The sequence below is a fragment of the Rhea pennata genome, chromosome Z (genome assembly GCF_028389875.1).
Source record: "Rhea pennata isolate bPtePen1 chromosome Z, bPtePen1.pri, whole genome shotgun sequence".
NCBI lineage: Eukaryota > Metazoa > Chordata > Aves > Rheiformes > Rheidae > Rhea > Rhea pennata.
The window spans coordinates 15,530,607-15,555,731 of NC_084702.1; the positions used below are offsets into that span (position 1 = coordinate 15,530,607).

At 40.1% G+C, this 25,125-nt stretch overlaps 1 protein-coding gene across 1 annotated transcript in view; it reads right to left on the bottom strand.

Annotated features, from left to right (window-relative positions):
• Positions 1-25,125, bottom strand: part of SVEP1 (sushi, von Willebrand factor type A, EGF and pentraxin domain containing 1) — a 132,632-nt gene that overhangs the window by 36,699 nt on the left and 70,808 nt on the right. Inside the window, exons 15-35 of the mRNA XM_062599029.1 lie at positions 24,750-24,941; positions 24,168-24,401; positions 23,483-23,644; positions 22,553-22,714; positions 21,586-21,747; positions 20,949-21,043; positions 19,546-19,642; positions 18,726-18,839; positions 17,736-17,849; positions 16,706-16,907; positions 15,577-15,734; positions 14,174-14,375; positions 13,358-13,533; positions 12,672-12,796; positions 8,148-8,271; positions 7,439-7,609; positions 5,104-5,277; positions 2,618-2,737; positions 1,610-1,786; positions 778-862; positions 261-452 (exon numbers count right to left, since the gene is read on the bottom strand). Of these exons, the coding sequence (XP_062455013.1) occupies positions 261-452; positions 778-862; positions 1,610-1,786; positions 2,618-2,737; positions 5,104-5,277; positions 7,439-7,609; positions 8,148-8,271; positions 12,672-12,796; positions 13,358-13,533; positions 14,174-14,375; positions 15,577-15,734; positions 16,706-16,907; positions 17,736-17,849; positions 18,726-18,839; positions 19,546-19,642; positions 20,949-21,043; positions 21,586-21,747; positions 22,553-22,714; positions 23,483-23,644; positions 24,168-24,401; positions 24,750-24,941 (3,238 nt within the window). The remainder of the gene's footprint in view (positions 1-260; positions 453-777; positions 863-1,609; positions 1,787-2,617; positions 2,738-5,103; positions 5,278-7,438; positions 7,610-8,147; positions 8,272-12,671; positions 12,797-13,357; positions 13,534-14,173; positions 14,376-15,576; positions 15,735-16,705; positions 16,908-17,735; positions 17,850-18,725; positions 18,840-19,545; positions 19,643-20,948; positions 21,044-21,585; positions 21,748-22,552; positions 22,715-23,482; positions 23,645-24,167; positions 24,402-24,749; positions 24,942-25,125) is intronic.

Below are 25,125 nucleotides of genomic sequence, written 5' to 3' on the forward strand. Positions count from 1 at the left end.
CATGTTTCAGCTTGATGGTGAAGTTTACATATATATATGACAGATACTGAGTGACCTTCTTGCAACTGCTCCAATTTGTATGCAGTGCAGAAAGTACCTCAAAGACTAAAAGGTCTTTTAAAATTTTATTTTACTATTTTATCTTTATGAGTCATCATCCCAGCCTTGACTACTGCAGTTGTAAGTTAGACATTTCAGCAAATCCTTTTATTCAACAATCAGGTTGCCTGCGTTTGACTCGGGAATGTTCCAACATTTACCTGTATCCACTGTCACAGGTGTATAATGCATAGGAAAGGTAGGTTGTGCCAGTGAGCATGTATTTTCCATTGCTGACATCTTCTGGGCTAGGACACATTACTATTTCACAAGATGGGGGAGGATGATTCCAAACGCCACTAGCAAGGCACATAATTTCCTTTGCACCCACTAAGTTGTACCCATCATTGCATCTGTGTTAGAAGAAAAGAAGCACTATCAAACATAGCACCTTTTATTCACAACATCATCACCAGCCTCCCCTCTGCTTTCTATGTCCACACCTTTGTACACCAACGTCCACTGTAGAGCACAGAGCGTTAGCACTGGAGTAAACATTCAACTCTGCTAGTTTTCTACAGTTTTATCCACATGTCTTTCCATTATTTTTATCCCGCTTTGTTCCTCTCCTTCTGTTTATTTCAATTACTCTTTTGAGTTCAGCTGTACTCTTTATCATTTGTTGTCAGATTCTCAATGAATTATTAATGCAGTATCCCAAACATATTGAATTCCTACCTGTACATCACCTTATTGCGGTACGTAAAATTTGAGCCCAAAATGGTGCCGTTCTCTGGAATAACTGGACCACCACAGGATATAGCTTTAAAAGATGGGATCACAGAGAGGTTGATATAACACAAATCAAAGAGAACTGAAAAGTAGGATTCCTATGTTTTCACTAAATGGGCATGGAGAGATCTAAGGCCCTTAGCAACACTAGGCTTTTGGCTATGTTACAACTGATTTAACATTTTGGGGTTCCTGATCTGTCTTCAAACCTACTGAGAAGTTTGACTAACTGGAAATAGAAATGTGAGACTGTTCCACAATCTCGGAACTTGACTTGATTGTCAGGAGAACTCCACATCCACCTCAAAATTACTTTAGTTTGTTCTTTCCCACCACTTCATTTTACTCTGTTGCTTCACCTTATTAGTCATGGTTTTCCAAGGAAACAAGCTTCACAGTCATGCCAAGAATATGCACATGTACCAGCCTGTCTTCTCTGGTTGCTTTGCCACATAGTTAATGGTCCTTAAGAAATTAAGCTCCCACAAGTTCCTTAAAAACAGGGGGCTAGTGGAGAAGAAAGACACTTTTCATGCTTACTTTAAGGAAGGCAATGATACAATTCTTTGGAGAATCTGCATAAAAGAATGACACTGAATATGGCAACTTTTGGAAAAGCTTCAGCTGGTGCTTACTTCTCTCTAGACAACAGAGACTTCAGCCCTGAGGCCAAAGTCCCCCAGGCCAAGGTTTCATTAGTTCCTCTGCTCTCTAAACTCCTTTTCCTCCCTTTCTGTCTCTCTAAAAATGCAGTAAGCCTTCTACCCAAGAACAATACCTTCACAATATGGTATTGGGTGGCTCCACTCTCCAGACTCCAGGCATATAAGTTTAGTCATTCCCGTCAGCTGAAACCCTTCTTCACAAGAAAAAGTTACTTCACTGCCAACACTGTAAGTGTCCCCATGGAAATGACCATGCTCTGGGTTTCCTGGATTATAGCATTTCACTGGTTCTGAGAAGAAGGACACACAACTTACTAATAGCATCACTAAGTACCAGGTCTTATAAACAAGATGTAGGAGACATCCTCAGGAATTTTGTGAAAAGTAAGAAGGCAGAACATGTGAAAAACACCCATAAGTAATCCTTAGGTTTACCAGATTTCCTCTGTTCTACATTCAAATGAGTGGCACTGAAGGCTGATGCAAGTAAGCTAATTTCAGTGCAGAAGAGTTTGCATTTACAGTTTGAATATTCTGACTGTTTGCTTTCATTGTCAGAACAAATACATCTATCAATCATTTTTCCCTCCCTGAGGGAAAACCCACTGCAGCACACCCAGCCTTGAGCTGGAAATCAGCTCAGTTGCTTTCTATTCCAACTTCTGTCACTATCTGGGCATCCTCCTGCAAAGCTATCTTGCTTAATGTTTCCATGCAATAGGCAGATCAGCTCCTACTCACATGCCTATATTCGAATATTTATTATTTTCATAACTCTGTTCTGAGAAGTGATACATGAGTAGAGGCATGTGGCCTCCCCAGATCTTAAGCATGTGTGCTCCATTAAGCAGGGAAAATGCTTTTGCATGTGTCTAGTCTCCTAATTGCCATCCCTATATCATAATAATAGTTTTGTTTATAGAGACATGTGTGCTCTCAAGAAGCAGAAGAAGGCACTTTATCATGGTCTGATTTAGGCCAAAGTTATCTGGAGAAGTGGGCACACTACACTGTCCCTCCTTAGATATCCATTGCTGGCAACTGTCCTCTACAGGGGTAGGTAGGATACTGGCTTATAAAGAACATTAGAAAGGTTAGTCTCATGTTTTTCTCTCCCATACCTGCACATTTTTTACCATCTCCTATGTATGGAGGGATGCAAGTGCAAACATAGGATCCATTTGTGTTAAGACAAGATGCATGCTCATCACAATCTGATCCAACAGCACATTCATCAACATCTACCAAAAAAAAAAAAAAGAAAAAAAGATACAATAAAGATGTCACTTGGTTGGTACTCGTAATAAACATCTGCTTCAAATTTCTGTTTCACTGTCAGATGGAATTTCTTTAATTAGTATAATTAGGAATCACCCCTAATTCAATCACATCCTTGATGCACTAGTAGAAAGACATTATATTTATGCATTCTACTGAATTTCCTATAAATATTATAAAACCATGGAAAAGTCAGAGGGGTCTGTTGCCACTATTTCCACAAAAAGTATTTTGTTTCCAAGTAGTAAATGAACAGACATCTCAATTCATACACTGTTATCTGCTGGTTTGGACAGACACTAGGAAGGAGGACTCTTTTACATTTCCTCGTTTTGCTAGGAAATTCTTTGGGCTTCAAACTTCCCACTGGTAATACAGGAAAACTTTGGCAATAGGGGAGTGACTTTGAACATAAAATACAAGGAGAGTCCAGTCTTTGTGGAACATAATTGTGCAAGCTTAAGAATGGGAAGTGTCTGCAGTTGCCAGAAAGGTTAAAATGATTTCAAAATATTTAGTTATTATGATTAATTATTTATATGACAATAGTGCCTAGAAATGCCAATTGATGATTTATGCTCCATGGGGCTCCATATTGTACAGAAAAACAAATCACTGGCTCCAGATCACTTCATATCAGCTTTCAAATCCTGACTATACAGAAGTGTTCTTGGTATGTAAACAATGAGTCACAAATTGCGAAGGGTCAATTTGGAAGTATCTCATTGAAAAATGCCAGCATCAGGGATTATCCCTCACACAAACCAGTCTTAGAGAACAGAACAATTCTTCATTTAAAAGGTCTGCTGCAGGACAGCTGGTTAATTGGGTAAAATAGGCAAACACATAGCTGGAGTTCTTTGTCCATTTCCAGGCAAAAATGCAGAGACAATTTTCAGGCAAAAAATGCAGAGCAAATGGAGCAAATAGATTAAAAGTTGGTCTATGACATTGGTGTGTTCTTCACTGCTGAATGACTCTAGTCAGCTTGAAAGAACGAACAACACTTGGAACAAAAAGGGTGTTTTCCTCTGATATGTAGCACTAGAAGCGCTCGTTAAAACCAGACCGGTTGCCAATTATACAGGTGTCAGGAGAATGCAATGCACTACCACAGTAGAACGGTAATGGCTGCTCTTCACGTAACATCTCACACGGTGAGGAAGAGAGGAAGGGCACTATGAATCAGATCCACAATAGAGCAAAAGGGATGCTCCATGGAATAGGCGCACCACGCTTTGCTGGCACCTGCCTGGAGCATGGATCAGAAAGGCAAAGGGTAAGCCAGGGTGCCAAACCCATTCTTGGTTTCATTTTATACTCACTCTGCTCTGCTTTATGAGGTCAAGGCAAGCTGCAAGGTGGGGCACAGGGTGTTTCCTTCCCAACTCATGATCCCTACTGCACAGATGTGGAATTATGTGGACAGCCCTGCAGCATCTTTTCTGAGTCTGCTCATCTTTATGCCTTGCTATATAGTGCAGGGGAGAAAAACAAAGAGTAGAGCCGCCGAGTGCATTGTCTGTTTGGAGGTTCTGAAGGAGTCCTGATAAAAGAAGGATCCTGCTCCACAGAAAATCTTGGCAGAGCTAAAAGGCTGGTGCCTTTGCTTTTATTCATCTTGCACTGAAAAAATATGTGCTGTATCTACTTGTTTGGATAGAGTAACCAGCCAAATCAAATGTAAAGCTGTTACCCTGTAACTCACATGTTAGGCATAATTAAAACAGTAGCTTACAAAGCAAAGCAATTACAGCTAGCTAGTAGATTTCAGTGGGGATTGGTTGGAGAGATGGCCCTAAAAGACCTGTTCCTCCTAGTCCTCGGTGTGCTTTAGAGTGCTACAGGCTCTCTCACTTTTCAGCTCCTGCAGCTGCATATGGTATGTCAGATCCCTCATCAAGAAGCAAGCTATGTGTGGTAAATGTGTGAACCGTGGACCTAACTGTGTTCCCAGACTTCTCCATGCTGCAGCTGCTTGCTGACAGGCATGCTGAAGCACAGGTTAGAAGTAGAGGATGCAAGGTCTCTAGGGCTAAAAGAACTGAAGGAGAGAGACAATATAGGCTGAGTGTATGAGCAGCTACTTACTGAGGCTAAGTGAGTAGGGAGCATAGTTTGGGACATACAGGGAACTGGACAGAGGAATGTATCAAGATCTGAGTACTGGATTTCAGTAATATGAACATTTTGGACTGTAATACCTCAGATTCTGAGCAGCCTTCTCAATACCAGAACCAAATCCCACCCAAACCCAAAGGTACAGGAGAAGCACAGGATCACCACCTCAGGCATATACATATACATATGTACATATGGCGTATCTCACCAAGGCAAGATGGTGAAATGCCATTCCAGCTCCCATTGTCTGTGCAGAACATCCTGGAGTCCCCCAACAAATAGTAGCCATTAGTGCACTGATATGTAACAGTACTGCCAGCAAAAAAGTCCTCGGCTGAATAAAATCCATTTTCTAAAGGAGGAGGCACTCCACAGCTGATCCCTGAAACATGAGTGAAAAGAGTGCACAGATATTAGCAGATCAGACACAAGAAGATTAACTTAAGAGCAATTGCACATCAGAACCACTACTAGAGATCTGTTCTCTGCAGCAATTGTCCACAAGCAGGCTGAGGAGATTCTGGAGGGATTCTGGACCTGGGGGGAGGATCCTTCAGGGGAGAGTCTTGTTCTGTGGACAGCTGTCCAACAGTGAATGTGCAGCACTCTTCAGCTCCTGCCATTCTGCTAGTTCTCAAGGAGAGAGGTCTGTGATGCAACACTAATGTCTGAGTAGATGCCCTTCACTTACAAGAAATTTTCATGATGATCAAGTGGTCCTTAATGAATTTAAAGGAAAAAGAAAAATAAATTTGCTTTCAGGCAGTTTCCTGTTATTCTCCTTCCCTACTCTTGAAAAACAAGTTTGATGTTACTGTGTTCAAACACTGCAAACCTGGCCAACAGGTTACTGCAAAGCAGTTGAAGAACAGTGTAAATCTGAGATCAAGGAGTGTAGGAGTGGTGGAGAGATTGGAACTGACCTCATATACAGGCAAAGGCAAATCACTTCATCTATATTAAATCATTTCTTGGGATCCAACTCTGCCAGCAGAAGGTATCACTCTACCTGGCTGCTAGTAGTGGCTTTCTATTCTAGCAGAGCTGCTCCTGTGAACCCTCATTTCAATTAGAATAACAAGAATTTACCGTAGTGGTTACACAGCCTATCTTTGTAACTATATGGATTGTAGCAATTCCTTGGTCCCCAGTCGTTTGCAAAGATCAGAGAATAGACATTGCGCCCAGAGCCCACTGTAATGGAGGCCAAGAATCTGCTATAGAGAGTCCATAACAAGGACAGGCTGTCAGTGGATGGGGACAGGAAGATCTGGGGAACTTGGAAGCAGGAAAAGGGTCCTTGTGAGTAAAGGTAACCATTAAAACTATTTCAAGCCTGATTTAGTCTGTAGAAGATTTTTTTCTGACCTGGCCTGTATCAAACCTGCCGCTATGAATCCTGCAGCTATTTATGCAGGATATAGCTACTTTTGTCCCACTGTTACCGATCAGATACTTGTGGGATAGGCTGAGAAAGGTGGGTGAATAAGTGTGACCCTTGGTTGTCCAGTATACTTGTGGCAGACCAACCCTGTTCTCTCTGAACTCTGTGCTCAAGGAGGAACATTGCCTGCCCCAACACAGAGAAAACAGATAGCAGCACTAACAGAATTTTGTCTTTGATAAAACACCAAAATACCAAAAAAGGATAAACACCAAAACATCAGAAAGGAGCAAAGCTGTCTCTGCCACTGAACATAGGCTCTGTCTAAGAGGGTTTAACTAGGTAAATCCCCCCATGCGTATTATTCTTTAGGCAGAAGAGAAGACTGAATAAACTGAATAACTGAATAAAGGGGAAGAAAGAACAACCACGTCAAATCTGGTTCAAACTATAAAAAAAGATTTTAACTCGTAAGATGAATTTTCTCTGAACTGAACAATTTTGGGATCATGCAATGCCTGCCTCTGGAGCAAATTTACTACTATGCTGAAATGAGAAATACGGTCACCTCCAATTCATAGTCATCTCCTCCACACAGTCAAAGGTGAAGTCACAGCAGAGGATGACAAAGGAAAGGAGAAAATAGGAGTTAGGAAGGCAGGAACAAAAGAACTTCGTGAACCTAAATGTATGCAGGTCAGTTTTATAAAAGTCTTGTAGCACTTCTTAGCCCTGACAGGATTATCTGTCACCTTTGAAGAAGTTATTCTATAACATACGTAATGCCAAAGCTTTTTTATGTCAAAGTAGGCATTCTAACTGATATTTAAAAATCACATAGATATTCCAGCATTTCCTGTGTATCTTCCACACTCCTGGTGTCACTGGAGAGGAAAGCTCAGAGTATGAGTGCTCTGATCCAAAAATATAATTTCTGCCACACGCATTTGAAAATCACTGAAAAAGTGGCAGAACCAGACCACAGGGTAACTCCACTTAGTAAAATATAAGTTTTAAACATATACGTATATGCTGCAACATTGATGGATTCAAGTGCATCACAGATTGCTGTAGCAGGGACAAATAGGCTGTAAACACTGGTAGGATCTAAATGGAAGCTGAGATTTCCTAATCCTGCCAGCCCATCCAGACAACTCACTTTCACAGCGGGGAAGAGGCCGAGTCCACTGTCCCAGGTTAAGGCAGTGCTGAACGGAATTGCCCACTATCTGGAAACCTGGGTCACAAGAAAGGCTCACTTTTGACCCTGGCTTTAAATCAGCAGAAGAGGCCCGCAGATGTGGTATGGATCCTTGCAAGGCTGGGCAGTCTGTGGATGAAATACATGCACGGAATATGAGATGTGGTGCTGAAAGCAATACATTTGCTACCTGACTGTTTGATCTTGTTGATCTTGTATAAATTTACCCATGAAAAAGCTTTGGAAAATGTCATGCGGTGGTATGCCTCGCTCAGATTCAAAGGGTTTTGAGGATCAGCAACACTGAAGATCAGACAAGGAATCCTTTAAGAGAAGTGGTGAGGAGGCAGCAGGTATTGTAATAGAGTCCAATTACTTTTAGTATAAAGGAAAATAAAAACCTTTTTCTGACCCAACACTGTCTTCACTCTTTCAACATCTCAATTCAGGAAGCAATAAATCTCTGTCTGAGATTCCAGTGAACTTTTGTTACAAAACCCTGGAATTTGAGGAATGAAGGACTGAATGTTCCAAATGTTAAATTATCAAAATAATTTATTCAAGGCTAGTAGGGCAAAAGCTGCAAGCCAGCACATTTAACCTTGCAACACATTTTTCTTACAATATGGTTCAAAAGAAAAAAGGTTCTAGGAAATAAAGTTCTAACCAGCGCAAAATATACTCTTGTAATCTATCTTCACTCTTCCAACAACTCCTGGCAGGAAATCTGGCCAGGCTAGTACATTTCCTTTTTGGAGTTCTTCTGGACAGGATGTAGCCAGAGATTTTACCTATGGATTTAAAACAGGTCATTAGATGCTGTTTAAGGAAACTCATAGGAAAAGAATACAAACAAATATTCCTTCCATGCTTGCATGCAACACTGAAACAGATCATTGAGAAACTGGTACTTTTCCTTTCTAGCCTAAGAAGTTTCTGATCAAACTAATTGCTACTTACAAGCCAGCACAAGGTATGTGCTGAAGCAACACCTAAGGGGTTTTTGTCGTACAAGTAAAACATGTAAAGTAATCCTTGAAACAATGTTGTGCTTTTTAGTGGGAAAGAAGAATGTATGTATGTCACAAACAAGGCAGCTCTGAGGACACATCTGAAGAGAGGACCCGATGTATTTGCAGAAAAATGTCACATGGGAGCCAAGAGGAACTGAAAGTTAAAGAGTGGCATTCCTCAAACCATGCTATCACAGCACCACATTTAAGGACTAGAAACACAAAAAGGAGCATTAAATGAAGCAGTCTGCTGTTTCCAGGACAAATGTTTTGTGATTTCAATAAACTAAGTTATATTGTGGTTCTTCAAAACACTGCAGGCAAGACATACCTATACCAATATTACTGGTGGTTTTGGCATTGTCTTCAACTAAGGCAGGACAGGGTCATATCTAAATGTGTATTGAATGTGAAATGGGAATAGTCAAACTGAGGACAGGAGAAAGAAAGGAATGCATTTTTAGATCAGCAGCAGGTCAATATGTTAAGAACAAACCTGGCCAAACATCTTTGACGTAAAAGTTTTCCTTTAATAACATAACTCCTTTAATGGAACTACTAGAGGTTTCTTTTGGATTTTTACTAGAAAAAGAAAACTGAAATGCGGATGGGAAACTTTGAGTTGTTTCCACATCCTATTTTAATGTCATTTTTAAATTATATTAAAATGTTCCTACTTCCTTGCTGAGAATCTGACAACCTATTAAAAATAGTAACATCATCATGTTTCTGTATAGCCCCAACAGCAGGAACTTGGGGACCATAAATCCACACGTCACAGAACTATTAAGCGATTCAGATACCAGCTGTGAATCCTAGGCATAAGTAAAAATACACAGACAGACTGTTATTGATGCGATGTCAATAACAGTGACCACGTCATGGTTCCTGTAAAGAACTCAGAAGTCCTGACTGTGACACTGGTTTAAAAAAAAAAGAACAAGAAAAAAAAAAAAAAAAAAAAAGAAAAGAAAAAGCAGCTGACTAGTTCCATTGGACTCCCAGGGAAATTTCTGTTATATAAAAGCATTTAAAAAATGCAAATAAAAAAACCAAGGCTTTGGAATCACTCTGCACTACCTTTGCTCACTGTAACTCCAAGAACAGAAAGGGAATATAGTACCAGGACGTGCTTAAAAACAATTATAATTTGAAATATTGGCATAGTACTCTCTATTACATTCCTCCCTACCATGGAAGAAGCAATTTTTTGACCTATGGAACCAGCCCTGAGGAGGACAAAGGTGCGCTAAAAGGATAATTAATTAATTAATCAATAATTAATCTTCTATTAATACATCAAAGCCCCAAGCAGTCCATGGAGAAAAGGTGGCTATTCAATTAAGAGAACATGTTAGTAATTAGGCTACTGAGTCTGCTTCCTATTCTATGGCTGTCCTGTGCTGGAGGATCATTGCAGTAGTTCCCTGGCAGGAAGAAGGGAAGGTTTTCTTCAGCTGCGTGATAGAATGAATTAAAAGAGCAAAGATGAGCAGCTCAACAGGCTGTGCACATCTCAGGACAGCCAGCTTGCCCCTGTCGTACACGCAGCATGGCTTCAAGGCAGAGTCAGCAGGTTAAAAAGCACAGCTGTGCCAGGCCCACGCTGGACAGCTGGGAAACTGCCTTTCCCAGCCGGGTGACTGGCTTCTGACCAGCCTCCGGCGGATGAAATCAGCCACTGTGCTACACGGGCTGTCTCCATCAGAAGGGAAGCTACACTGTGAACCTCACACCAAATTGTTCTCACATTCCCTGTCCTGCCCTCCACCAGGGGTGATCAGGCTGCAGAGCAAGCTCAGCTAGAGACCAGAGTGACCAGACCTCTTTATCCTGTAGTTGTTCCAGAGATCTCACTTCAACCGTCTGTGCTGATGTGAACTGCTTAGGCCAAGAGCTGCAAACAATCTGCACGGGAAACACTCTACTGTGGGCCAGGGAAGCGTGGGAATCAGCCCCCCAAGACGTAGGTAGGGGGCTGGAGGGCAGGAAGGGACCTCAGGACAACTCGTATTTCTACTGCACCCTACTCAGCAAAAAACAGCCACGGTGTTGGTTTATCTACGCAAAGCTAATGTGTAAGGGGATGGGCGACTAAAGTATGCACAGAAAAGTTTTGAAGAATGGATTTAGATTTTACGTTATTCACTTGGCAACATATTTTCTTGCCTCTGTTTCCCTTATAGCTGAGAACAGGAAAATAAGACTTAATGCATAGTTGCAGCTGGCTGGAACATAACTGATAATAACAGAGATAATGATAGTGATTTACTACCCCAAGCTCTACAAACACATGAGGTAAAAAATTAATAGGAAGCTTACCTGGCTCTATTGCTGTCTTTGTCACATTTGTCTTCAGATTAAGAATACGGATACCATAAATGAAAGGTAATACTTTCTTCCTTGCCCTAGCTGTGTTACTGCTGAAGCCAGTAGGAATTTTACCAAGCCTTCAAGAGCATTAAAGACAGTACTGAGAAATTTTCTAAGTTGCTTAGAAAATCCCACTTAAATTCTTCACCAGTGTGTTCTGTAAAATCATGTGTATTGATTTTTCTCAGCATTGCTCTTGTACATGAAAACTCAAAGATTTGACTTGGGAATGCAGCACTTAGCGGCACAAGAGGCAAAAAATACTAGCAGACTGCTGATACTTCTTAACATAGCAGACAGCCAAAGACATAAAGAAAGGAAGAGAGAAACAGAGGAGGCATTTGGATGCTAAAAGCAAAGATTCCTTTCAATATTCTGTTTTTATTTTTTATTTGGATCATGGATAACAAATAGTGATAAATAAGCAAACAGTAGTAAAACCTTAAAAATACATCTGAAGATCAAAGACTTTTAATCACGACTCCTTTCCTCGAAAGAAATGCCTCTGACTTTGAACAGTAGTCCTTGCTGTTTAGTTTTTTCTAACAGATTCATAATTTCTGACCTTTAGGATTGAAATACTGTTTAATATCCATATCTATGACTACGAGCAGGCAATGGAGCACATTGTCATCGAGTTTACAGATGATATCAAACTGGGGGACCAGTCAGCTCAAGGACACAGACACCATCCAGAGGGAACTTGACACATTGGAGGAATTGGCCAGCAGGAAACCCATGAAATTCAACAGAGACAAATGGGAAGGAAAAACCATGACAACAGTACAGGCTGGGGACAACCTGGCTAGGGAGCAGCTCTGTGGAAAAGGCCCAGGGGGCTCGGGCAGGTAGCAAGCTGATCATGGGCCAGCCAGTTTGTTGGCTACAAAGGCCAACAACATACAAGGCTGTGGGAACAGGGGCTCAGTTAGAAGAGAAAAGGAGTGCTTACCCCCCTATCCTCATCACTTTTTAGGCTACATCTGGTGTATTACACTCTACTGTGTGCTCCTCAGTACAAAAAAGACATGAATAAACTTGAGCAAGTTCAAAGGAGGCCACTTTCTCATAAACTCAAGTGGGATGTCCCACTTGGACCACTTCCACTTCGAGGACAATCAGTCACAGGAATTGTCTCCCAGAAAGACTGTTGGAGATTTTCAAGATCTGACTGGACAAAGCCCTGAGTCCCCTGTTTGATTTCAGTGTTCACCTTACTAAGGCAGGAGATTGGATCAGAGACTTCTCATGGTCCCTTCCATTCACAGTAATTTTGTAATTCTGTGGAAGTTTAACATGAAATCTGTATTTTTGGTACCTGAAAAAAAAGCAGCCTAATATTCTGTGATGCTGATTATTGAGACTTTTCTCAATGATATAATTCAGAGATTTTACATACTGTTTAATACACTGGCTGAAGTTTTACCAATGCCTTCACACAGCAGCATGAGGGAACTGAAACTTGTAAAGCAAGCCCTAAGCTCATTCCATACAGTTTTCTCCCTCTTCTAACAGGATTACTAGCTTTTTTTGCATCTTCATCTCTCTTTCAAAGCTACTTACTACGGAAAGGCTCACTCAAAAAACATGGTGACTTCAACACTGATTTTACCATACCTAGGTTTGCCTAAAGCTACTACACTTACTACACTAAGTTTATTACCCTAAGCCAAGGTGTCATCTTGTTCCCACTGACTCCTGTGGGAACAGAGTAAAGTCTATCCAATAAGCTAACTTGGAACACATTTTCACATGCTCATCCCATGCTCAGAGCCCTGTGTTCAAACACTGCAGTAAGGACTAACCTGCTGTGGAGACAGGACATGGTCCCAAATGTTGAGCTGACTGATGGATCCCACAAAAGATTCGGCTGGGTTGAATCCTTCTCCTTTCTGATCTTGTTCTTGCCCCAATACAAGAGCACCACCACCTAAAATCAGAGAAAATTAGAACAGGGATAGGAAACAAAGCCTCACAGCTGGGATCCTCTCAGAAGAATTTTTTAAAAAAGTTTTCTAGCTCATGTTCCTGAGGTTTTATAGGGCAAGAGACCAGCCACCTTCAACAAACTCTCCCGGCAAACTTCTGGGAAGCCTTATTCTAGACTGAGGTGAATGAGCATAAAAATTGGGAAGTGACCCTCAAATAGGAGTAAGCATTAGCTGCTCCCACAAAACCATCCTGAAATCAGTTCAGAACAGGCTCCTTTACAGACTAAACTCTTTCACCCCCAAAACAAGTTGCCTGCTACTTTACTCTAGAAATAGTTGCTTTGTCCTTACTCAGCCTGAGTAAAGGAACTGTCCTCATAAAGAAAAAGAGCAAACATGAGCACCATATAAATGCTGAAAACTTGAAAACATACTAGAAACACCAAAATAAACATATCCTTGCAGGATAGCAAGCTGTAATAAAAAAAAAAAAAAAAAAAAAAAAAAAAAGGGGGGGGGGGAAGAGAAAAAAGATCTGGTATAAGTTAAATAAAGCATACCAGGGATTTTTGAGCCAACTGAGAGCCCAGTGCCTCCATCAGACAGCTTTCCATCAATGTACACTTTCCATGCACCGTCTGTGCATGTCCACGTGACTGCAATGTGATGCCAGTTACCATCATTCACTGAAGGACAGTCTGTGATCCTCTCTTTCCCATTTACATAAAGAACCCAGCTGCATGGAGAAGAAGATGAGGGCATATTTAACTGTTTGCAACAACTTGAAGAGCACAGCCCGTCCCACACTACTCAAAGAAACATCATTTGCTAAATGGGCTAACTTTGTCCACCTCATACACAAAATCTGTCTTGAAATTATCTGCAATCTTTGAGAGAACCTGGAAGTGACCACTATCATATGCAAAGTTTGGTGAAATATAAGTAATGTGTCCTGCACCAAAATGTGAAGACCCGGGCATGGCTGTATACAGCACTCTTAAACTTGTCCTTTGATCCAACCTCTGTGTTGAGAATCACAACATTGAGTGCCCTACAAATATTCTGAGTGCTGAGCTCCAGTTTTACCCTGTCATTGATTCAAAGCATCTTTTAAATATGCTGTAAATACAATTCAAAGGGAAATATCCTGTTTTCTAAACTTTGCACTGCTTTCTTGCTGCTACTCTTGTATTGGCAAAAAGAAGAGTAAAGAAAGCAATAGACAAAACAGTACAAGGGGTAATTTCAGCTAGAAAGTTTTGATCCAGATTCATCTACCCTATAATAGGCAAACTTGATATTCAAACTTTTGGCTTGTACTTTCTTTATCAAGTAAAGACAGGTGCAAGCTAGAGAAAAGCAGATTTCCGATTTACCCATTGTAATCTGTCAGCAGAAATGCATTATCACTTCCATTTTCCACTGCATAAGAAATGGGAGTCCCATAGTTTGTAGTGTCAGTGGATTTCATCCAGAACGTACAGGTGATGTCACCAAGAGATGGGAGGACACCATCAAGCATGACATATCCATAGATACCAGAGACTTCAAAATCAAGATTGAAACCAGAGGACTGTTCTGTAACAAAGAAGAAGAGTTTTTAGAGCTATATTCTTACAAACACAGAAACAAATCAAACACAATCTAACCAAATGCAGTAAAATGGAACATAACCTATGCATAAAAACACTTCACTTTAAACTGGTCAGAGCTAGAAAGAATGTATACCAGACTGCTGCTAGCCAGCACATAGAGCTTTCCAAGGCTAGACAACATACAGCATTTGAAAAAAATATAACTGGGAAAGGAGCTGAGAGTCTAACAGAGAATGAACATGAGCCTTGTATAGCACTGGATAGGCTTTTCATCCCTTCAGTGGATAAATCTATCTATCTACTCATCAACCCAAAAAGGTATGACCATTTGCTTTCATTTCATCTACAAAAGTCAAGATTAAAAAAAAATAAAGAAAGAGAAAGAGAGAGAGAAAGACTTTTTGTGTTCTGAAATGACTGAAATACACTGAGTTGATATGGCACCACACTCCTGCGGTGCTCACATTTAATTACAGCAAAGCTTGAAGACTATTACGTGCAAGTATGCCAATTGGAGCTCTCCTGAAAGCTAGGCACTATTTAAATTTAAACATAAGATATGATCTAAATGACCCATATGTCCTCCATTATATCTGTAGAAACCAAGACAGGTTTCTCAGCTTCCATCTGAAGATCCATCAGATACAGGCACAAGACGGTACAATTTATGCACTGGCTGAAAGACAAACAGAGTTGATCCCTGTGGATGTGCAGTGTAATTCCACAGCCATCCAGTGAGTTGCACCAGGTGAATATAAGGCTTGTTTTGTCCCTCTGTAGGGAACTTGATTTTTTTAGCACTTTTGAAGCTGAGATTACCATCCCCTCATCTTTAACCTTGTGATACAAAGTCCTAAGTAAAATAAAAGAAACAAAGAGCTAATTAACTGAGATATACAAAGCAAATCCAAATTAAACATTACACACCTCTTTGTATTAAAAGGATAGACTTGTGCCCTTATGAAAAGAGAAAAGAATAAAAATACGATCTAGTACATTTGCTGTTACTTGTTTGCAACTACAATTACAATTACTCTGCAGTTGCACAGGCTCCACTCAGGTTCTCAGAGACCACTACACCTAGCTGCTTTCTGGGGAAGCTGTATAAAACCAATTCAGCCAATGCAAATCTTGCCCAGACACTTAGTCAAGCCACCTTTTTCTGACACTTTGGTCCTGTGTACCTGTTTCACACCTGCTGCCTGTAAAGCCAGGAGGACATTTACAAACGTACGAGTTCAAGGCATCCACACAGGTGGCTTGGTTTAAGCAGGGACTGGAGTCACAGTCATTGATGTTCACTTCACAGGTCAGTCCTGTGTATCCTGTCACACACAGACACCTAAGGAGAAGAGAAACATACTTCAAATACAGCAGCTGTGATAACAAAAAAAATCCTTGCCACAAGGCCATCCCACCAATGGGAATGGCATATACTGAAAAACCTGCAGAACTGATACTACAAGGTTTTATTCTGGATGCTCCTTTTGAGTATGATGGAGCTGCACTGTTTTTCTTCTTGAGAAGGACAATAAAGTTTTTAAATGTATTATTTACATTACTTCATATGAAATTGCAAAGGACAATCACTGGATTCCTACTAGTGACATAGGCCTTCTGGAGTCCACAGAGTTATGGATCAGAGCTATTCTACTTGGTAAGTATAGATACAGTGATAATGAGGGAAAAGCAAGGTATCAGACAGGCACCAAAACCTCTGGGGCCTTGGGGCAGGAGCGAATTATTAAACCTAGAGTATAACATTTGGCTCATCTCTCTACAGTGATCCAGGATAGGACACAGCTATCAGTATTTGCAAATTCTGATCTGAGTCCAGGTACCCTGAAAGAATAAAAAGAAATCTTCAGAAGATTTCATCAATGTTTATAGCTCAATCCCGGCATTCCCAATATCTACAGCTATTCCTGTCCTGGAGTCACCAGAGGGGTAACATCAGGCACACAATCTGTCATTGCTGACAGTTCTAGTGGGAAGCAAGACAAGTCCTTGCAGCTTGGGAAAGTGCATTTCTTTCGGCAGAGCAATACCCAAATCTCTCATATTGTATATGTTTTGCAGTCCTACCATGCTTACACATCTATCCCTGCACATTCTCCTTGCTGTCTATCTCAGCATTTTCTAAGAGATGAGGACACCAAGATTTTTCTTCTCTTTTAAAATCTCCTTTAAAATGCATAAAAAGTCCATTTATTGGATCAGGCTGTTGAGCCGTTTGCTGAAATCTAAGAAGGCCTAAGCATCACACCATATCTGGCTTTTCACACTGCACTATATCAATCATCTGTTTTTCACCTGAAGCTGTTGATACCATCTCTGCATGTAGCTCCGTTCCTACAGGGTCTGCTGAGACACTCATCGATGTTTCTTTCACACAAGACACCAGTAAAACCTGGAAGACACTTGCAGGAGAAACTGCCAACATGATCCTCACATACAGCCCTATTAAGACATGGTTTTGAAAGGCATTCATTGACCTCCACTTCACAGTGAGCACCTGAGAAGAAAAGAACAAGGTCACAGCTTTGCCTTGCTTTAATCTGGGAAAGAAGGTCACAACCCATTCCTGGCTTCTGAGGACTCTGGTCAATAAATGCTTTTACGGGAAATGGAACATATCAGGGTAGCTAAGCAGGTTTGGGATTTACTCTATTAACTGAAGTAAAGTGGACATAGAGGAGTTACAGGAATTGTTTTTGCAGATGTAGAAATGAACACTCAGTGTGATGTCGGGAAACTAAACGGATATTGTCAATTATGTGAGTCATTTAGGCTGAATCAGGAAAGTACTTGAGAAATGAGCAACTAATAAGAAGCTGCCACAAAAGAAATTAAGCTGGAAGCCTAACTCTACAGTGAAATGTAAAAGCCAAACACAGGACGTACAGATTTTTGCTGGAAGGAGGCTCCACGTTACAAGCACGGAAGAATGAAGAAATTGCATGTGACTGTATAGGAGAGCTCTTTGGCAACTCAAAAAATCAACAGATATCCCTGGCTGTTACAGAATCTGAAGAAAACTATTTTATGTGAAAACAGCAGAAAGATAAGTACATGGACGGGGAGTAGTTTCAATATAGACAACTATGTCCAAAGCTATGCTACAGAGTAAGTTCATGGCAAAGCTAGAAAGAGATAATATATCACCTAGTAGATCCTTGTGAGATCATACTGTTGCACTACAGGCACGATGGGAAACTACATGCACCTAGGGAAGGCTAATGCATCCAAATCAATCCATAATATATACAATATATAGCAACAACATTGAAATAATTTGGTCAGGGTAGGCAGGATTTTTTTTGTGGGCAGAAAGATGGCGTACCTGTGAACCCTTCTGCACAAGTGCAGTGGTAACTGTTCTTGTCATCGACACAGTGGGCTCCATTCAAACACGGGCTGGAGCTACATTCATTTATGTCTTCTTCACACAAGAGACCTTCAAACAGCAAGGGTAACACAGTATGATACATTAACACATAGTCAAGGCACGCATGCTACAATGATTGGATTTGGAAGTCAGAGCAGCTCTGTAGTTCTTGTACAATAAAAGGCTGCTGAGATGAGACGATAAAACTCCATGTTTGACTGCATTACTGCAAATATCTGCAGAGATCATCTGTGTTATTTAGCTGTTGAGATGTGTAAGACACCAAGGCCAACGTTCATCTTTATAAAGTTTTAAAAATATTCAGCAAGTGTTGCTGTCATAAATGTAGAGCCATAAATTTAAAAAATGAGGGAGATCATTTTTGGTAGAAAATATTAGGTCTTTTTTAAAAAAAACTTCTCATTGAATTTTCTCTTCAAAAAGTTCATTCCAATATTTAGGAGTTATGATGCTGCTTTGGCAAAGTACTCAAGCATGTCAGTTGCTTCAAAGATTTCAATACCCTGAACACACATGCAGGTGAGAGTTAAAAAGACTAAGAACAAAGATATGAAAAACACATTCACTTACTAACTGCCCTGCACCTGCACAAATACTTTGTCTAATCAGGTCACATTCAATTTCGAAACAATTTTTCCCTCTGAATTTTCTGCATTCTCTAATCTTCCCTCTTTTTTTCAGATCAGAATTGTCACAAAACACAAGCATGCACACATACACACTCACACAGACTGTCCTTCTTGAATGCTCCTCCTTTTATTTGGAAAACTATTCACATACTTGAATTCACATATTGATCAGGCTGCTTTTCTGTTGTAATTCTATTAATGTCAATGATGTAAGCACAGCCCTTGAGTTGTGTTTTTTTCTGCTTAGTACAGAACAATGCCTCTCTGAAGAGGAGTTATGAAGCAATTAACTCACCTGAATAGCCTGGCTGGCAATGGCAAACAAAGGCCCCAACGTCATCTTTACATATCCCATTGTGGTGACAAGGAGATGATTTACACTCATCAATTTCAGTTTCACACTTGAGGCCTAAAATGCAAAACAAAGAACTGAGAATAAAAAGACAAAAATGAAATTATTCAGAAACACAGAGATCATGAATACTTAATGTAGGAAAACATCAGACTAATTTATTGCTTGGATTATTAGACATTTTCATTTATTATCTTTTCTTTAAACAGTATTTTAACAGAGATCTGTAAGAAAATGCTATTAGAAAGGTATAATGTAGGTCTGTTCAGTTCTAGATGGTAGAACTTAATAGTCTATCATAAATAACTGAGACCACTAATTTCTTGATATTAGCTAAATAATGTAAATAATCTACTCACTTTGGAGCAACTGTGAAGCTGACAGTTAGAAGAACAGGAAGATGTGGTGAGATTGGCTGTCTATAGTGCAATTTCCAGCTTTTGCTTATCAAAAATAATTGGTAAGCAATAGGATTTTTCAAATCCAAAAACTTTTGTCCAGTGCTGCTCCAGCTGTGAGATTTTTAATTAACTCCATTAAAAGAAACCCCAGTCAAACTCTCTTTCAGCCAAACACTATATAATTCAGCAGCAATGGAAGGATTTGTTTTTTTAATGCTTAGTGTAGTAAATCTGTGATGGGCAGTCCAATTTGTTAGGCTATATTTTTGCCTTTTGCACTGAGACATTTTGCTCCTTTATGCTTGCTCTTATTACGGGTATGGAGCCATATTTATTCTTCCACCCACTTCTGACATTTTTACCTGTATATCCAGGTGGGCATACACAAATATATCCACTTCCCAACTGTTTGCATGTACCATTGTTGTGGCATGGTTCCAGGAAACACTCATGAAAGACCTGCCATAGGCAAGAATGATATAACTACAGTAAGCACAGAAATACCTTTAGAAAGAAATATTCTAATTTTAAACTGCAAACTCTATAGTTAAAAAAAAAAATAGAAAAAGCTCTGAGATTAACTTCTAGCTCTTCCCCTCTGTCTCATCTGAGTGTCAACTATCCTTATTTCTATGGAAAACTACTAGGAATTTGAATAATTTTTTTAAATGGACTTTTTTATTTAGCAGAATGTGATCACTGCAGTTGCTCCTCTCGAACCTTCCCAGCTATGACTGACAGAAGACATATTATATTACAGTATATTTCGTATGATAGTTCTCCAGCATTTGTTATCCTCTCTGATTCCTTTTACATTGATTGATAATCAATTCCTCCAGCTGATTCTCTTTGCGACAAAGAGAGATGAAGTGGTGGGGACTTCACTGTATAGGGTTACTTATTCTCAGGTAGAAAACCTGAACTCAGCAGAATCAGTGGTCAGCCACAGTCGTGGGGATCTGTTTGTCATCTGCTCATATTTTAAACCAGCAGTTCAGATCATACTTATCTTCAGTCAGCTTTGCTAATCTAACATAATATTTCAGATGGAGATTCATAGAAAGCAGTCTTGTCACAGTTACAGCTAGAGGCTGTACCAAACATCACTGAGGTAGTTTCCACCACATGAGGACTTGCCTGTATTTCAGGGAGGGTACTCACAGCAGAAGGGAGCTCTACTTTTTTCTTCTCACATATTTCTATATTGTAATGAGTGAAAACAAAGGTTTTACAACTGGGATTTAGATATCTGTAGCATCTTCTGGAATTCAGCATACAGAAGCCATGAAGTGACTGAGCGTGAGCAGCCTACTTTTAGAGACTGACTGAACCTCTTCCAAGAAGTTTATGTTCTTTAAAAAGTGCGACAAGTATTTCATAAATCAGGTTGAAAGCTTCAAGTTCCAAAATTTAAGATTACCAGTAACTGATGCAGTTTCTTTTATTCAGCAGGAATGTTTCTATAATTACAAGGAGAATTTGAAAGCTGAAATAGCTGCGAATCTATGCATGTTGTCACTGACTGGCGAAGAGCAATTTTTATGAATTCTGCTGAATAAGACTGACATGTAGGTCAGTGGGACTGGAAATCTTAGTTTTCAGGATATTCATCAAAAAAGCAGCTCTCATGACCATCACTCTCACCTCTTCAGGAGATACAGTCAACATAATAATTATATTAAAGAAAGCATTATTCATTTACTGCTGGTATAAGAAACTGTTTCTTTCATTAGAGTCATCGTTAGAAGATATATCTGGTCCTTGCCTGACTGCTGACTTTGTACTGCTTGCTGATATTTTCTGGAGAGGCTGGTACCATCATAACACTTTCCTCAGCTGCTGAGAAAGTAGAGCCAAAACCTAAAAAGGAAAGATATGAAAGTGTGGTTAATAACACTCCACAGCCAGATCCCTATTCCATAAGGGCATCATAATTGCATCTTAGTAATGCATCTAAATGCTAATAGAAGTGGATTTGTGGGAATAATTATAACAATTTATAGTAACCACATACTATTTTATGTATGTCATATATTATAAACATACATAAATACATGCATGTATTAAAAAACATATTTTTGTATAGGTACCTATATTTATATTTATTTATATGTAAAGATTTACTATGGCTTTTATGCATCTGAAGGAAAACTCTTATCAAGTTCATTGGGGTCAAGAATCCCTACTCTGTAAGTGAGCCTTAGGACATATCACACAGTCACTTCTTCCACATAACCCAGAGACAACATTAGTAGGCAGAAACAGGTGCAGACTGCACTGAGTGAAATAGGAGGTCTACATGTGTTCTGAGAAAGCATAGGATGTCTTCCCTTCAGGCAGCTGCTGGCCACATCTTAGATGCTTCCTTTATTCACATTCTTCTGGGAGATATTTTGGCTTACTTGAACAATCTGTGATGGATCTGGCACCAGTGATGGTTGTTGTCCCATAAAAGGGACATGACAAGCAGTAGGACTTTCCTGGGTCTGGCTGATAGTAGTCTCTGGGACAAGGGTAGCAAGGAATCAAACCTGTACGAGAAAACTCTCCTGCAGGACATGGTACTGCAAGAACAAAAAGACATTTTCTTCAGTAATTGCTTGCCCCCTTTCCGGTCATTTTCTCTCCTCCCACCACAGTTCCTCCTCATACCTATAGTATTTGGGTAAAACCCACAAGGAATTCACAGCTCTGAGAAATACTTATTTAAACTGTGCTACCAGGTGACACGTGAAGCTCAATGAATTGCAGAAATAATCTGGAAACTATTTTTATCTATTCCCTCTACAGCTTTCAACTGCAGCTTCCCTTCCCCTTCACCTCACACTACCTTTTCTTTTTCTTTTTTCTTTTTTTTCCCCTCTCCCCTCCAAGAAGGTCTAAGGACAACAATTTTTTTGTATCATTTTCCTTGCAGACTGTTTCTCTTGGGCATTGTTCTGGCAAACTTTCCCAAGGACAGTTGAGGGCAGTTTCTTGTAAAAAAAATGATACAAACTAAATCAAAATTCAGTATTTTTGCACAACAGATGTGGAAACTGTGGAACTGTTGTTCCCAAGATAACAAGTGATGAAACTAACTGTCATTCCCTCCCTCTTCTGAATGGGAAAAGGCTTTATTTTCACATACGTACTCATCAGAGGGCTCATTCTATTCATCTTTAGTTAAGAACTCATCTTGGAAATTGGAGGGAGGGTGTTTCAAAAATTCAGGGTAATAGGAAATGGCCTGTTATTGTAGTGGGAAATTCTGCTGGTCTACACTTAACCATAGGCTGAGTTAAATCTCAAGCAGATGAACTGGATTATATTAACTGCTGTTTAAACTGCTTAATTTTTAGAAATTTCATAGCCCCTTTTGTTACAAACCTCCACAGGCTGAAATATCCACAGCACCTCTTTTTACTGTTGTCATCTTTTCTGGGCAAGAAATGCAGTTCCTTGATCCAAATGCTGGCTGATATGTGCCAAGTGGACATGATTCGCAGGTCTCAAGACCATTTACTGAATAGGTTCCCTGCTTGCACTGAGCTATAATGCAGAGCAATTCACAAAGATTAAGCTGTGTCCAACAGGAAACGTGATTTCTAAACTCTAAAACTAATGCTGAAACTACAATACACATCACAGAGACTGTTTATTTCTGCTGTTTGTTAGTTTACTCTGAAGGGCTTCATGGGTACAAAGAGCTAAAAAATGGAATTCTTTAAATGCAGGATGTGGTAAGTTACTGACAGTGCATTTGCAAATTATTAACCAATTAATTTTTTTCCACATAACTGTACAGATGGTTTATTGCAACTCAGCTACTAGTTTTTAACCAACAAAGAAAATGACAAGCCAATAAACAGAAGACATAACTAGCAGCTTCTTTCAGAAGCAAGTTGCAAAGACAAAGCTGTGCTGGAGCTCAGTGCCAGAACCTTGTAGAGTGGAATACAGATAACTTCGTCTTCCATCACTGCAGGATGGAGAATAGCTGGTAAGGAGAAGAATAGCATTATTAGAAGTGCAAGCAGCCTCATCAGTCAGAGAAGCACGCTCACAATTTCACAAAGACAAAACTGAAACAAAGCCTCAAAGACCAGCTCTCTTTACACTTAAAACCATTTGCACTGGCATTGTGCATGCCATGGCAGCAGGGAAATCTTTGTTTTCTCTTTGCATGTGCATCAAGGGGCAGTTAGGACTGCTCCTTCCTTCATAGGATAGTCTCATTCCAGTAATCCTGCAATGAGGAGCAAAAAGATGGCCACCAGACATTTAAAAGCAGCTGCTCGAAGAAGGTGACATCCTCACCTTTGCATTCAGAGATGCTTTTGGAGTGAAGGTATTCTGTATAGCTACCAGACGGACAACTTTTGCATTCCAGCTGTCCTTCCTCATCTTGGTAGGATCCAGTCCAGCAGCTTTCACAGGCACGATGCTCCAGAGAGTAATAGGTACCCAATGGGCAGTTGACTGTAACATTGGAGACATAAACGCCCCTCAGAACATAGTCATGCATACTGGCCTTGCCTCTAGGGCTCCCACTTAATCAAACTCTGTTTGTGCGAAATGTAGCTCTGCTCCCCAGCAAAACGGCTTGCACTGGGTGTCTCTGTGGAACCTTCTGGAGATTTTCCTAGCTGCAAGAAATGAAACTCAACTCCCTATCTTAGCTACACATCATCTACAAGACTAAGTGAGTTAAAAGACTGCATATAAAGCACTGTTTTCCTGAGTATTATCAAGTGTATGGATATGCCTGATTTCCTCAACAGTGTGGAACTCTGGCTATAAAAGCAACCTTTTTCCACAGTCCTTGGCTATGAACATAAACATCCTCTGGAAGCCAAACTACGCAAAGCATTGGAGAGTTTATTGATCCAGGAAACCACAAGCAGTGGGTTGTGCCAGTTCCTTACCCTGTACAAACATTGTCTAAAACCTTGCTTTTTAAAATGATTTGAAATACATGTGAGGAGTAAGTCATCTGGCTTACCACACATTCTTCCTCTCAGCACGGAGCCAGGCCTGCAGAAAAGAAAAGCTTTCTCGGTCTCCAGTGAATTGCTGTCAGCTACAATGAGTTCGGATGCAAACTGAAAAGAATACATGGGTTCCTTATTGAGAGTCCTATTCAGCCTGTTTGTGATAGTCTCTAGAGTTTTAAGGAGCCTTTGCTGGTTTTCCAGTTCCAGTGTATCATTCCTTTCATCAGGCAACGGCACGCTTGCTGGGATTTAAAGAGAACACACAACAAGCACACAGATTTTACAGTCAGCACTTCTGGTGTACTCTGGGAGTGCAATATTCAAGCTTGCCAGTGCAAAGTGGAGTGCAGGCCATGTGTGGAGTGCTCTCCATGAACAACAACATGCTGTGATCTTTCCCTGAGCAGAAACTCTGAGAAAAGTGAGTGTCTCCAGACTACTATCATCTGCATTTCTAGCCAGCTTTGTGAACTGAAGACAAAGTTTTACTGAATGTATAGAAACACTTCTTTTCTTTCTTTCCTTTTTTTTTTTTTTTTTTTTTTTTAAGAGAAAGATTAAGAGAAGGTAGCTATTTTGATTTCTCTCACCTGTGATGTTAAATATTAACTTAATTTTGTGGTCAGTCATGGGAATGTTGAGCTTCTTATGCCTTTTGACTCGAGTAGGTGCTGCCTTTACAGAGTCAGAGAGATGCTTGGATAGGTCTTCTTCCTGCAGTGTGTCAATGAAATCACCATAGGAATAATCCAGCTGGTTTGCTGCCCCCCAGCCTGCAGGTCCTGAAAGGTCCAGGCATTGAAAAGGAAAAAAAAAAAAAAAAAAAAAAAAAAAAAAAAAGAGAGAGAGAGAGAGAAATATAACTATGTATAAAATTGAGGCCTATTATATTTACAATTGCTTAAAAAAAGAAAAATCCCCTACCAAATGAGATCTGTTTGAAGATAATGATGTGTGTTGGCTATA